Source organism: Lutra lutra, chromosome 12 (assembly GCF_902655055.1).
Source record: "Lutra lutra chromosome 12, mLutLut1.2, whole genome shotgun sequence".
Taxonomy (NCBI): Eukaryota; Metazoa; Chordata; class Mammalia; order Carnivora; family Mustelidae; genus Lutra; species Lutra lutra.
Window position 1 is genome coordinate 17,650,495 of NC_062289.1, and position 14,749 is coordinate 17,665,243.

Consider the following 14,749-nt stretch of genomic DNA (forward strand, 5'->3'; position numbering starts at 1 on the left):
AGTCCTCTGAAGTGGAGCCTTAGGCAGCCTCTCACTTGGGAGAGATGGAGTGCTTGTCACACCTCGGACCAACACATCCCGCTCCTCCCCCACCAGCCACTGTGCCCCAACCACCAGCCCAGGCCACCCCCGCAACCCTGGCCAAGCAGCCTCCCTTGGAGACAAAGCAGAGAACCCCAGAGAAGTAAATCCTGTCTTGGGGCTCTTGGGTGGCTTAGTTAAGCATCAGACTTTGATTTTGGCTCAAGTCAGCTTGGGATTCTCTCTCCTTCCTTCTCTTTAAAAAAAAAACAAAAACAAAAACAAAACAGAAAAAAACTATTTAAAAAAGGAGTAAGTCCTATCTTTTCAAAATACCCAAGTCTATATGGTTTCTACCACTTAGGAGTTTCTGATGATGCCGCTCGCCAACACTCACCTTCTTTCTCCATCTCCTTTCCACAACAGGGTTCCCATTCCTGTCCACTCCCTCCCTGGGAAGGGAGAATGGGAACACAGATGGGGGAGGTTTAGTGACAGGCTGTAGGTGATGGGGGGGTGCTTACCAGCCTGGGGTTCAGGAGGACACAGATAGTAGGCCTTCACCCCAGCAGAGAGCAGGGGACACACACCACAGACCCACACTTGTGACTTCTGCCTCCAATGACAGGAGAGCTGCCAGGTAAGCGGAGCGGCCCCGGGGCTCTCCCCAGACCCCTGCACACCAGTTACAGGCAACAGTGATCCCTGTTCTGTACAAGCTACCAGGTCACACGGAGCTTGAGAGGATTTGCTCAAAACAATGTGGAGGAGAATGAAGGTCATGGGGCAGAATAAGGTGGTGATAACGGGGCCATTCTAGAGAGAAATGCCAACACAGCAGGAACTGCGCGCTGCCACTGAACCCTTCCGCTTTAGCTCACTCGCTGGCGAATGGGTCCTAAAAGAACCATGTGCTTCAGAGAAAGCAGACCCTGAGGGAGGCACGGAGAGCAGAAGAGGAAGGAAGGAAGGAGGATGGTGGGCTCTGTATTTATTAAACCAAGACAACGAAGCACAAGGGCACCGGGGTGGCTCAGTCTGTTAAGCATCTGCCGTTAGCTCAGGTCATGATCCTGGGGTTCTGGGATCGAGCCCCACATCAGGTATGTAAATGTTTCAATTAAACATTTCAATTAACAAAGAATCTGCCCAGTCCTGGTCACGGTGCTCTGTACGGTAAGCAACACAAGTGAGAAGTCGCAGTCTCCTGTAAATGTCTCATGTGGTAGGAGCCAGACCAGTAAAGTACTCGAGCACTCACTCGGGCAGGAGAGGAGAAGGAACGTGCAGGTGAGACGTGCTCGTGACCTGAGCCAACATCAGTAGTCGGACACACGACCAACTGCGCCACACGGGTGCCCCAAGTATGGGGAAATTAACAAGATATCTCACGGATATTATCTTGCATCAACTTTATCTACTTTTAATAATTTCTCCAGGTGCTACTAAAGTAACTTATCAGGATGAGAAAAGCTGAATATGTCCGTGAAGATACAGGACAGAAAATCAAGAGGTCTGCCTACCCAGGACAGAAAAGGGCTTCTGCCAGGTGAGCAGGAAGGTGAGGCCCCATTACAGAATGTCCAGCATCACCACGAGGCCCTGAAGCCAGAAGGTGACTGCCGGCAACAGCAGGGGCCCCACAGGATGAAATCGATGTTCCAGTGAGCGGACTCCAGCAACAGCTAACGGTCCCCAGCAGCCACCGCGGCCCTCACGGCTCAACCCCACAGCATTCCCAACTCGCAAGGAGAGCGGGGCCAGGGGCCTGCTCCTGCACCGCTGACATGCAAGCCCCCTGGGCAAGCAGTAACCTTCCTGGAGAAAGTCCTATCAGTCATGGCAAGTAGGACCAAACACCTATAATGTCTCCTCCATGTCTAAAGTTCAAAAAGGTCTTTGTTCTCCAAGATGTGGTCCAAATCCAAGTTCTCAGTGGCTCTAACCTCACTGAGCTACTGGTCCGATGACTTACTGCAACCTCCAGCAGAGGCAACAGGAACAAAAGGACTGATTTCAAGATAAAGGATTATCAGGCACAGTATGCAAAATAAAAAAAAGCTAAGGACGCAGAGAGATCAGCTGCCGGTGCTTGCAGAAAAGGCCCAGAAATCACCAAATTCACTCACTCATTACCACATCTCTCCAATCAGATCATGTAGGCCAGAGAATACCCAGTTCTGCTAGGAACAAAGTAACGCTTTCATGTCTCAAAACTAGGGATTTTTTTTTTTAAAGGAATATATTAAAATGAATAAACAGGGGCGCCTGGGTAGCTCAGTGGGTTGAGCCTCTGCCTTCAGCTCAGGTCATGATCCCGGACTCCTGGGATCAAGCCCTGCATCGGGCTCTCTGCTCCGCAGGGAGCCTGCTTCCCCCTCTCTCTGCCTGCCTCTCGGCCTCCTTGTGATCTCTGTCTGTCAAATAAATAAAATCTTAAAAAAATAAAATAAATAAAAAATAAATAAATAAAATGAATAAACATTCCCAAACCGTAATTTTCTACAGAGAAACACAGAAACATTGGAATCCAGTCTCCTCATGAAATCAAGCCAGATGGAAGGCAAGACTCCTGCACAAAACGCGGTCCCTGGCCCGGTGGCCTCAGCACTCCTCTGCCATCACTCCCCCAGAATCTCCGGAGGGGCGGGCCCTGGCGATCTTTGTCTTAAGAAGGCCTCCAGGAGTCAACTGATGCTTGCTTCGGTTTGTAAAGTGCTTGCCTAACTCATCCGAAGCCTACAAAAACGAAAACGAAAACGAAAACAAAGCGAACATACCTGGCTCCAAAGATGTCCTTTTTGGCGAGATCAATTCCAGAAACCACCTTCACTCTGAGAATACGTGACTCTCCCTGTTGGAGAAGAAAATAAAAAGTTTAAGAAGTGGACCTTCAATAGGTCACTGCCTTATCCAATATGCAAAGGTAATGGTTTCTGTTCAGACCAGTCCTGGGGACACAAAACCAATCAACTGAGCAGAGGCGACTCTTCCTTACACTGAAGTTCAAAAGGTAACATTCCAGCTCTAAAATCCCACAGCCCCAGACATTTAGAACATCCTGGGACGCCTGGGTAGCTCAGTCAGTTGAGCATCCAAACTTTTGAGTTCAGCTCAGGTCATGATCTCAGGGTCCTGGGATCAAGCCCCAAGTCGGGCTCCACGCTCGAGTGGAGAATCCGCTTGTCCCTCTGCCCTCCCCTCTCCCATGCTCTCGCCCTCATTCAAATAATTAACTAAATCTCTTTTTTTTTTTAATTTAGAGTACCCAGGTTAATTAAGCACAAGTTTAATTCAAACTACATCATGCAGATCAATGATCTGGCCCAGTGAAAGATTTCTCAATTCTCCAGCAAGAACACAAGCATACATTTGAAACCACGCAGCTCTTTTAACTTTAATGAAGAAGTTATTTAATAAATAGTTCCTTGATTTTTCACTTTAGTAATTCCTCCATGGAAATTTGTACATTTGTGCACACTGCCTGAGACAGAAAAAAATTTCATGTGGTATACAGATTTCCTCAAAATGACAGTTCCATCATGTTGGTCCTAAACAAGCAAAAATAATTCCTCAGTAGCAGTGAGAAGGAAAAAAAAATAAAGAGCTTCATCTTAAATGGAAATCATCTCAAATCGTCTCAGAAATCACCCATTCATTCATTCATTCATCCCCAACATTCTCTAAACAGCTCCTACTCCAATTGGACTTTGGCGAGGTCTAAAATATAGATATGAACAGGCTCACAGTCTCCTATGAGGGGTGGGCAGACCCACAGGGCAGGATCCCTTGATGGTCTGACACTGAAAGACACGGATTAGAGTGATGATAGCTAAGGGCTAAGACATCCAGGCTAGAGGAGGTGGCTTGCTCTCAAGTTTCAGTTTTGGGTCACTAAGTGTTAACATGAACTGAAAAGACAAGAGTAAGTTGAATCCAAGGCATCTATGAAACCACCAGGTTGGGGAGGAAGAAAAAAAAAAAAGACTAGATACATGGGAGGGACATCTGGTACGGGTCAGACAGGGAAGTGATCAGTACAGAGCGGTGGCTGGTGGTTACAAACATGGGTGCAGGAGAACAAACCCAGGAAGGGTGAGGAGGGGAAAGGGCCGGGGTACAGCCCTTGGGGACAGGAGCTCTGAAGGACAAGAGAGGAGGACTGTGAAAGCCATCTATCCATGTGTTCGGTCAGGACCCGGCTGAAGGAAAGAAGATCCAAACGATTACACAGGCTATGCTGAAAGAGGCAGGGTGAAATTGAACATGGAGACAGGCGGCCACGGAGACCTGGTCAGTGAGCTGTGCACAGGCTGAGCAACCGGAACCGTGCTGGAGATGGTTACTTTCCAGGGTTCTTCCATCCATCCCTCCCTCCCTCCCTCCCTCTCTCCCTCCGACCACCTACCCCTGTCACAAGGCTGCCCACATGCACACACAGCAGAGACGCAAATAGGTTTCCCAACTCCTGTGTGCTTAGGATCCCTTTCCAAACAAGGTCTGCACTCCAGCTAGGATTGCATGCACTTGGCGGGCTTCATGAAAGGCTTAAGACAAGGGAGGGATCACTAAAACATGGCTTTGCTACAGCCTAGCAGTGTCTCCAAGAGCTTCCCAAGGCTTCCGGGCTAAGTGACCTTCCCTTGGTTCTTTTAAGCAGGCACTGAAGCCCTGACCTCTCTCCCTTCCACTCACCTCCACCGCCGGTCATCAAGGATTCCAGGTTAGCACAGCTACTACCCGGGCTACGGTTCTTCTGAGCTTCCCAGCACACTGCACCCCACTGCCCATCATTAGACCTTATTATTTTTCCCATTAGACCTCTCTGATGACCTACTCAACTCAAGGAATGCCGCAGTGGATGCAATTTCTTTTTACACGTGGGTAAAAATCTGGCACCACCTTGTAGAGTTTCTAGCACTGGGAAGAGTCTAAGGCCCAATGATGTGTACGAACTGAGGATCACGGGTGAACACGAGATCCTCGTCTGCCAGACGAAGGGGTTAAGACTTGACCTGAGAGGGAATGTTCCAGGAACCATTCAGAAGAAATGAGGACAGGAAACAGCTGGAGAGGAGCGTACTTTTCTGTCTCCCCGCCTCCCCGTATCCCAGCTCTCTGGGCCTCCCCCACTTCATGACAAAGACTTCCAACCAGCAAGTCTCCCCCAAACACCCCTGTGCAGAGAGGGGACAACTCGGCCGGTACCCACAGAAGGTGGACGGTGTTAAAGGAACTGCGAAGTCTCCGGGCCAGTCCTGGGCGCTGGCGGAAGGAGATGGTGGATCTAGCCATCCAGACAGTGACCTTCCACGCCCAGCTGGGGCAGGGTGGCTGTCTTTCCACCTCAGGCCGGCACTGGTCACCGTGTTGGGGGGAATGAATAAGGGGCTATCTGGGATGGAAATCCACACGCAGTCACAGAACAGAAGATAAGAATTCTGTAAGACACAGTCTCTTTATCTCCTAGCCCTTGGGAGTCTCAAAAAATCCCAGGCAGTGGTCCTGGACTTGCCACCAACTTGAGAGGGGGCTCAAGTACCTCGGGTATCCATTCTGAGCGCTAAGATAAGCCCAGCTCACAGCGCTTCCCCGAGGTTTGTATTAACACTGGGGGAATGTTCTTGGTTCTTACACTGGGCAGAACTTTCCAAAAAGCACACATTTTGAAGTCAGGGAACATTTATATGAATAAATGAGTAAAAATAAACTTCACTGAAGGAACAAGGAGAATTTTTTAATGGAAGCTGATTTATTCATCTGGTAAGCATGAGCACCTGTTCTAAGATCTAGGGTACAGCAGTACAGACAGACAAAATGCCTCACCTCCACCCTGCCCTGCCGAGCTTCTGGCGCTCCTGAAAGCAAGCTGTATGTATACCAGGGCTCTCAACTACACAGGGGACACAAACTGAGGGTCTGGAGGGCAAAGGGTAATATATTACAGAGACTTTAAAATTTTGTACACATAGCTTTCCACTAAATAAATTCTCATTTAGGAATCAAACCTAAGAAAATAAGCACAGATATGTGCACAAACAAACCAAAGAACAGCTGAAAGGACAGTCACCAAAGCATTTCTTAATCGGGGAAAAAAAAAAGCACAAGTCCCTCAAATGTAGACAGTTAAACATTCACAGCAAAATTCTGTGCAACGAGCTACAACACTGTCATTACAAATGTCTGAGATTCTGGGCCACCTGGGAGGCTCCGTAGGTTAATCGTCTGCCTTCAACTTGGGCCTTGATCCCAGGGTCTTGGGATGGAGCTCTGTGATGGGCCCCCTGTGCCGGACTCCCTGCCTAGTGGGGAGTCTGTTTCCCTCTCTGCCTGTCACCCTGCTCATGCTCGTGGCACACATTCGCTCTCAAATAAATAAAATCTCTTTAAAAAATTGTGTGAGATTCTCTAATGACCTGCATTCATCCCACAAGTGTTTGTTAAGTACCGACCATGTGTCAGACACACTATCTAAGGATACAGATATGAACAAGACAGAGTTCCTGCCTCAAGGAATACAATCTAGAAGACAGACAGAATATAAATACATATTGTGAACAGGAATTTCCACTGGTGGTAAGTGCTTTAATGACGGGTCAATAAAAGCAACTAAGCAGGTGGGAGAGAGAGGAGAGACTGGTGGTCGAGAAAGGCCTCTTTGGAGAGGAGACACCTGAGCTGAAACCAAAGGAGACAGAGGGTGATGCTGGGGGTGGGGATTTTCATACAAAGGCGACAGCAAGTTCCAAGGCAGGTCTGGCCTTGCAAGGAGAGGCGAGGACAGAGAGGTACGGTGGGGCCAGAGCCCCAGCAGGTTACCCTCCTTAGAAAGTGGGCATTACGGCAACCATCTCTGGCAAGTTCTCAGCAGGGGACCGGTAACACCTGACGTGAGTTTTTAGAAGACCACCTTGGTTGCTGTGTGAGACCAGACTATGGGGAACAAGAACAGAAACACACCAATTAGAAAGAGATCTGGCAAGATATGGTGGGGGCTTCACATAGGATTGAGATGGAGAGATGACCATGTTTGAAATAAAAAACTTGATTTAAAAAAAAAAAAGTTTCAGAAATGGTTTATACAAGTGAGTTAGAGATAAGCAAGGCAGTTGACAGCTGTTCTACTTGGACTACATTCCCCAGCATTCCTTGCAGTTTAGGTGGTCATGTGACTAACTTCTGGCCAGTGGAAGGAGCACAGAAATGATGTATGTATCTTCCTGACCTGGCCCATAAGACCTTCCCCCTCTGATCATCCTCCCTCCACTCTCTTCTCCCAGCTCAAGAGAGAAAATCCTGAAGGCCAGGAAGGGGAAAACTCTGAAAAAGGAGCATAGCAGGAGAGACTCCCTCCACTTCACCTTCCCCCTCTACCATCACCTACCCACCTTGCTAGGACAGCGAGCTGGAAATAGATTTGTACTGTTTCTTCCCACTGAAAATTGAAGGTCACTATATGAGTTGGCCTTTACTGATACACAATATAGTCTCAATTTTTAATAAAGATCCATTATGTATAAGCACAGAAAAAAATGTCGAAAGGATACAGCAGCAGCAACTACCTCTGGATAATGGGTAACTTTCTGATCATCTACATTTTTTCTTTTTGAAACATTAAATATTCTTCTTTGGAAATTAAATTTTTGGAGAAACTCCAGAAAAATACATAAGGAAAAGAAGAAAAACTTAAAAATCACGAGCTTAGGAATCTAGACTTCTGTATTTCTAAAGTGATTAACCTTTGTCGTAATAAAAACCTACAGATTATATTTTAGCTAACTCACAAAGGTACAGAGCTGTCCATCCGGGCAATGTCAAAAGGCCACTCTTCTGTAACACCCCGGCAACAGCTGGGAGGTGAAAGGAGGAAAGAGCCTTTATTGAGCACTTACTATTTACAAGCAGCTGTGACAGGAAATTTCACCTCCCTCCGAAGTTATGGGGCAGGGGAGCAGGAAAGAGAATGTTACTCTATAAAAATTGCTTTGACACATGGGTTTCAGACATACAACAAAACCTTATCTGGGTTTCCTATCAACACTCAGTGTGTATACAGATAAGCAGCCATCATCACCCTGTAAAGAAACACATGATCAGGTGGGTGACTACTTTTATTAAATGCAATGGGCCACAAGTCCAGCAACTAGATTTTCTGGGGCATTTTATTACTTTCATAAAGTCTACGCATGACACTGCGGGCCCTGGTGACGGCTCCAGCAGAATTCAGTATTTAACGAAGGAGGCTCACGACAATGAAGATATTCTCCGGAGTCAGACTGTGCGGGGCAGGGGAAGCGCAGGCAGAGAAGCGGGGAGGCTGAAAACTGCGGGTCTGCTCATGACCCTCAGGGTCTCTCCCGGCTAATACTCATCTGCTTTCGCACGGTCATTGCACAACACGGATGATTCTATGCACTTGACGTGTGTTTTTCTTTTCCACTTCATTTTCTAACTCTTCCTGAAGGCCTAAAACGAGGTAAGGTACGTAAGCCACCACTGAGGGCACAGCGCCAAGTCCCAGCTTTAAAAAGGGGGATTCCAAAGTCTCGTTTGTAAGACCGCTACTTCTAGCTCGGAAGCCTGCTCGTATCAACTATGGATAGGGGGTTACCAAATTCCCATGCCCCCCCCCCCAACAAAGCCTATGACAATATATCTATCAAAATTACTCCTATCATAAAATAAACCTCAACTTCCAACTCAAAGAGATACTAGAACTTACATTTTCTCCTAGGAATCCACCTTGAGAAGGTCACTTTTTTGTAAGATTTTTATTTATTCATTTGAGTGAGGGAGAGAGAGAGTGAACCCACACAGCTGGCGGGGGGGCGGTGGTTTGGAGCAGAGGGAGAGGGAGAGAGAGTCCTGGCAGACTCTATACTAAGCACAGAGCCTGATGCAGGGATCAATCCCAGGTCCCCAAAACAAGAGTCGGACGCTTAACCAACTGTGCCACCCACATGCCCCAAGAAGGCAACTTCTGGTAATCTAGCCCTTATCCCTCACAATGGCAGCTGATTTCACTACCCCACCCCACCCCTGCCACAAAGGGTGATACCTGGGTTAGGAAACACTGTTCCTTCTCCACAGGATTCTCCAGGGACCCCAGCCATCCTTGCAGACAAGGAAGACCTACATCAGGGACCAGCACGTCTTAATCCTTCGTCCCTAAATTAATTTACACATTTATCTTCCATATTCTACAGTGTATTTATCATTCTCACTATTACCCACGACACCTGCAGGCTCACAATGAACACCTACTGGTTCAAAGGGATGATCAGTAGCTCTACACCCTGAAATATACATCCAAGTTCTATGTATGTCCACTAACTTCAGCTGCTTTAAAAATTAAATCAGCCAACATACAGAAAGTGCCCATACTGTGCCTACTACACAGTAATACCACAACTCTTCCCGCTCCCACCTGCTCTTGCTCCGGCTTTGGGCCAAGATCCTGTTCCAACCATCTCTCTAAATTTTCTACAGCCCCGGCCGTCCACAACCACATCCCTTATTCCTGCCCTATTCAGCTCTGCCTTTTCCTGCTCTGTATTCCTACCCCAATTCCTGCTCTCTAAACCTTTTCCCCTCTTCACTCCCTTGATGGGTCCCTGGCCTCACACTGCTGCTACCTCTCCCACCTTCTTCCTCTGTCCCAGTTCTCCACTCTGACCTTCTCACTGCTCATTCAAAACAACATACTGAGTGACATTTATGTACAATGCACTGTGCTAGAAAGAACACAAAATTAAGCAAGACGCCTTCTTCTGTGGCCAGGAGGGGCTCACCATCAACCGCGGAGGTCAGACACACATACACCTGTAAGACCTGTAAGATAAGAGGGAAGAGAAACCCAAGATACGTGGGCTGAGGACAAAGACACAGGGGGTCACAGCCAAGGAGCCCAATACTGAACCTCATGTCCAGCCGAGCTCAGATAACCCTCATGACAGCAAACAGCCCCAACTCGCAGGCTCTCCCACGGTCAGCCCAACACGGAAATTCTCAACAACCCAAGTCCCAGGGATAATAGTTCCAGAGAAAAATGCAGAACCCCAGGACTGTCCACAACCTCCATTTCTCAACCTCTGCTAGATGAGGGCCATTATTATGCCCAACAGAGCAAATGGGGAGAGCTAAAAGGATGGCCCTCCAGAGCAGAATCCGGATTTTAATGCTCAAGGTGACTAACTTTCAGAAATCATTCTCTGTGGTTTTTTTGTTTGTTTGTTTTTTTGAGCGAGCACAAGACTGGGAGAAGGAGAAGGAGAGAGACTTCCAGGAGACTCCTCACTGAGCATAGGGCCTGACAAGGGGCTTTGGAGCGGAAATCAAATCGGACGCCTAACCGACTGACCCAGCCAGGGGTCCCTATGTGCCGCGGTTTTAAGATATGTCCACAACTTCCTAAAATTCTGCTCTTCAAGAGGCAGGGCTTAATTGGACGCTGGACATAGTGACTTCTTTCTAATAAACAGAATATGGAAAAAGTTGAAGATTAGGTCATTAAAGGCACCGTAGCTCCCTCCTCAGATCACTCACTGGGGAAAGCCGGCTGCTGCCATGTTGTGAGGACACTCAAGAAGCCCGATGAGGAATCCCGGTAGTGACGACAGAAGTCTCCCGCTCACGGCCACATGAATGAACTATCTCGAATTGGGTCCTCCAGACCCAGGCAAACTTTCCGATGACTGCGCTCCTCACTGACATCATCCTGGCAGGGAGCTTTGTCTCAGGGCAGACCCTGGTCCGCTGTATGCCAGTAACCCCGCAGGACACGTGTGGTGATCCAACACCAACCACCGTCACCTCATCATCGCTCCTTCTTCCGAAAGCTCTTATGCATCTATTATGTCCCTACCCTGAGTAGGTGCTACTGACGTGTGGCAGCTTCTCTCCATCCTAATTCACCTGCCACCTCATTAGTCCAACCTTTCTAGAATGTCCTTTCTCCCTTACAACAGTGGGTCTACCTCATGGATAAATGGGTCTAATTAAAACCCCTCAGCCCAGCAGTGAAGGCTCACAACAACCAGCTTTATCCCTACTACCTACGTTCTTCACAGGGACCCAATTCCCTTCCTCACAGCATAGGCCTACACAGCACCCACCTTTCCACTATGGTCTGCTCCCGTCCATGTCATCAGGAAACCCAAGGTGCTTACTCTGAAAACAGTGCCAGAAGGAATCAGTAAGACAGAATTCAAGCCTATGGGACTTCGCTTTCTATGTCCCAGGAGAACAACATACACACAATTACAAGACAACACAATAAACTTAATCACAGCAACGAATGGTATCTTCTATAGGAACTCAGAGGATGAAGAAATGATGTTACGTGTAAGGGGCGGGGAGAAGGAAATTGACCAGAAAGTTGGGGCAAGCCTCAGAGGAGCAGACATGGGAGCCAGGCCCTAAAGATGGAAAAAAAGGGAAGAATAATCTTTTGAAAAGGGAGGACAAAAGCAGCATGAGGGCACCTCGAAATGGAGAGCAAATCAACGTGCAGAGAGACAGGAGAGCTGCCCAGGCCAGACATCATCCTCTGTGTGATACAGGGCAGACATGTCCAGCAGACAAGGGACAGGCTCACTGGATGACAGGAGCAGAGACAGTCCAGAGAGGAGAGGACAGGACACAAATTACATGGTCCACTCCACTGCTCTGGTGGAGAGCACGGTGTGGCTCTGGGAATGGAGGACATGGGACTGGGTCCAAAGCTCTTCCGGGGTAGGGGTGGGGGAGACACACAGCATAGCCGGGTGACAGGCTGGTTTTGCAAGGCGAAGAAGGCACCCCTGCAAGCTCCCAGTCTGGGTGTAACAGGGGCTGCTGCTACCTGATGGCAGGAAATAAAGGAAGGAAAATGAGGCTGAGGCGAAGGGAAATAGGAGAACATGGATGTCTTGATCTGAGGTTCCCTTGCCAGCGTGCAGGCAGAGATGTCCAGGCGGCAGTCAGCACTCGGAAACCAGAGCTGGGTACAGAGTCGGACACAGACACTGAGAGCAGGGGACCCTGCCCCTTCCTCTGAGCCCCGCTTCAGAATGATCATGTAAACCACTGTAGCCTTTCTTCCCTGTACAGGAGTCTTATTTTCTCAGCTCCGTGGCTGCACTGTCCAATATGGTAACCGCCAGCTACGTAGGGCTATTTAAATTGAAGCAAATCAATTAAAATTAAAAGTCAGTTCCGGGGCACCTGGGTGGCTCAGTGGGTTAAGCCTCTGTCTTCGGCTCAGGTCATGATCTCAGGGTCCTGGGATCGAGCCCCGCGTCAGGCTCTCTGCTCAGCAGGGAGCCTGCTCCCCCCCTCCCCTCTCTGCCTGCCTCTCTGCCTACTTGCGATCTCTCTCCCTGTCAAATAAATAAATAAAATCTTAAAAAAAAAAAAAAAAGTTAGTTCCTTAGTAACTTGAGCCACATTTCAGGTTCCCCACAGGCCCATATGCCTAGGGGCTGGCTACCATGACCGACAGGCAGACCCAGAGTATGGGACACGTCCACGCTCACAGGAAGTTCCGCCGGCTGGGCTGCTCTGAGGGGCACTGCAGCTCAAGGCAAGGACGAAGCAGGGTTTGAACAACATCCTGTGAAAGGTGGAAAAGCAGAAAGAAGGCAGGGGGAGAGGGAGGAAGGGACCCCTCTTAGCCGACTGTAACGCAATCCAGCTGTGGAATCCAGCTCTCTGGAAATGAAGCGGGAGCTCCTGTGATCCCTCGTTCGAAGGGCAAGACTCCCTCGGGAACACGGGAGGCCGGCATGCCAGTTCACAGCTGGGAAGCCATGTGAAGTCAGTGTGACACAGTACAGTACCGTCCCTGCCTCTTGACTTCTATATCATCACACAATAGCGGGACAGCAGGGACCGTGGCCTAATCAAGCAGGCGACGGAGACTGGGGAGCCTAGCTGATGAGGCCAGGCTCATCGTAACCAGGCTGCCCTGTCCTGCACAGTGGTCACAGCGAAAGGCAGGTGGGAGGCGAAAAGAGGGGTAAAATCCCAACAGGACCCTGTCCTTGGTCCCTCAAAGAGAAGACATCATGGATAATACTCAGAGGGAAAGGGTGCGTAGGAAAAAGGCAGGGAGACCAGAGGAGGGTGAAGGGGGGATAGCCCACCACCAAAGCCCACTTGGAAGGAGGCCAGAGGACCCAGGGCCCGCAGCGAGGAAATGTGTGACAAGGGAGGAAGCCACACCCACCTGCCGCACAGAGGCCAGGCTGTCGGTGGAGCAGGACCTGGAAGCTTCTGCCAAGCCTCAGGCCGACTCCCCCTCCCCCGTGCTCGCAATGAATTCTCCTCCCACAACTAAGATGCCTTCCAAGCGTTAGCTGTACATCTGTTTCTTTTGTTTCTAACTTCTGAATAGAGTTGAGCCATGGTGTTCAGGGTTCCTTATAGATCTCACCACTCTGCCACCATTTCCCCTGGAAAACCAGTCCCTAAATTAGAGGAGATGGGGGAGCAGGCAGGGTGGGGTCCGGGATTCGCCATGTACTGGGCGGTGCTCACATGCCCACGGGCCTCCCCACTAAAAGGACTCAGACGTACACCTCAGCAAGAATGTGAAGCCTTCCATGTGTGGACAGTAGATCTCAACGAGAAATGTTCAGTTCTCGAACGCCAAGAATCCCCCGTTATTCAGCGGTCTCGCAGACGGGAAAGGAGGATGCCACTGAACAGCGCCGCGAAATGAATGAGCTGGCAGGAGCTCCAGCACAAAGCACAGAGTCGCTCTCTTTCACTAATTAAAAATTCTCTTTTTTACCAGAAGAGTTGGTCGAACTCCATGTAAAAAGTCTTCAAAGAGGGGCGCCTGGGTGGCTCAGTGGGTTAAAGCCTCTGCCTTCCGCTCAGGTCATGATCTCAGAGTCCTGGGATCAAGCCCCGCATCGGGCTCTCTGCTCAGCGGGGAGCCTGCTTCCTCCTCTCTCTCTGCCTGCCTCTCTGCCTACTTGTAATCTCTGTCTGTCAAATAAATAAATAAAATCTTTAAAAAAAAAAAAAAAGTCTTCAAAGAATCCATTTATCAATGGCGTTTTTGTTCCTAACATCTAATCACAAGACAGGAAACATGTTTAAGTTCCCCCAAGATCACTAACACAAGAATTATCTTCTGTTTATAGTTCTAAAAATGATCATAATAAACAACTGCACTTTGTTTAAAGCCAAAAATCATAGCTCAAAATCTAAAATTCTGTATTTTTCATGGCAGTCGTAACTCTGACCTCTCCTCTTCAGTAAAGTGAAGTCTGGGTTTCTGGAATGTGTAGTTGGACCAGAAGGATGTGGGAGGCTGGGTTTCAGGCGGCCCCTAAGAACACAAGCCACGGAGTGAGTTCCGTGGTCCCGTGTCTGAATCTCCCCACGCAGGATCAGAAGCGTGTCTCGTGTCCCTGTGCCGAGGGTTCCTAGCATCCTGAAAAGGACACACCTGAACAAAGCTGGTAAGAAACACATTTAGTGTTTTTGATTTTACAGCAAGGAAATGGCCTGCCGCATGCATCTGAAGCCTCGGGCCTGGCACGGTCCTCGGCGGGCCAGCGAACCAGGTGCAACCGTGGGTGTTCCCAGAATCTGCAGCCCTGTAGTTCCAGATCATTCCGCGGCGGGCTCCCACCCCAAGAGATTCCTGGAGGGAGAGGAAGATCCCCTGAGGTAATTACCCACGCTCATGCTCCAGCCTGAAGCCTTTCTATCCTCACTTGAGGCCGGGGCAGGA

The 14,749-nt window shown here is 49.0% G+C and overlaps 1 protein-coding gene across 2 annotated transcripts in view; it reads right to left on the reverse strand.

Moving 5' to 3' along the window:
- The window catches only part of NEDD4L (NEDD4 like E3 ubiquitin protein ligase), a 338,543-nt gene that overhangs the window by 226,812 nt on the left and 96,982 nt on the right, over nt 1-14,749 (reverse strand). For both annotated transcript variants that reach the window (XM_047698213.1, XM_047698212.1), the window contains exon 2: nt 2,802-2,875. In XM_047698213.1, coding sequence (XP_047554169.1) covers nt 2,802-2,875 — 74 coding nt within the window. The remainder of the gene's footprint in view (nt 1-2,801; nt 2,876-14,749) is intronic.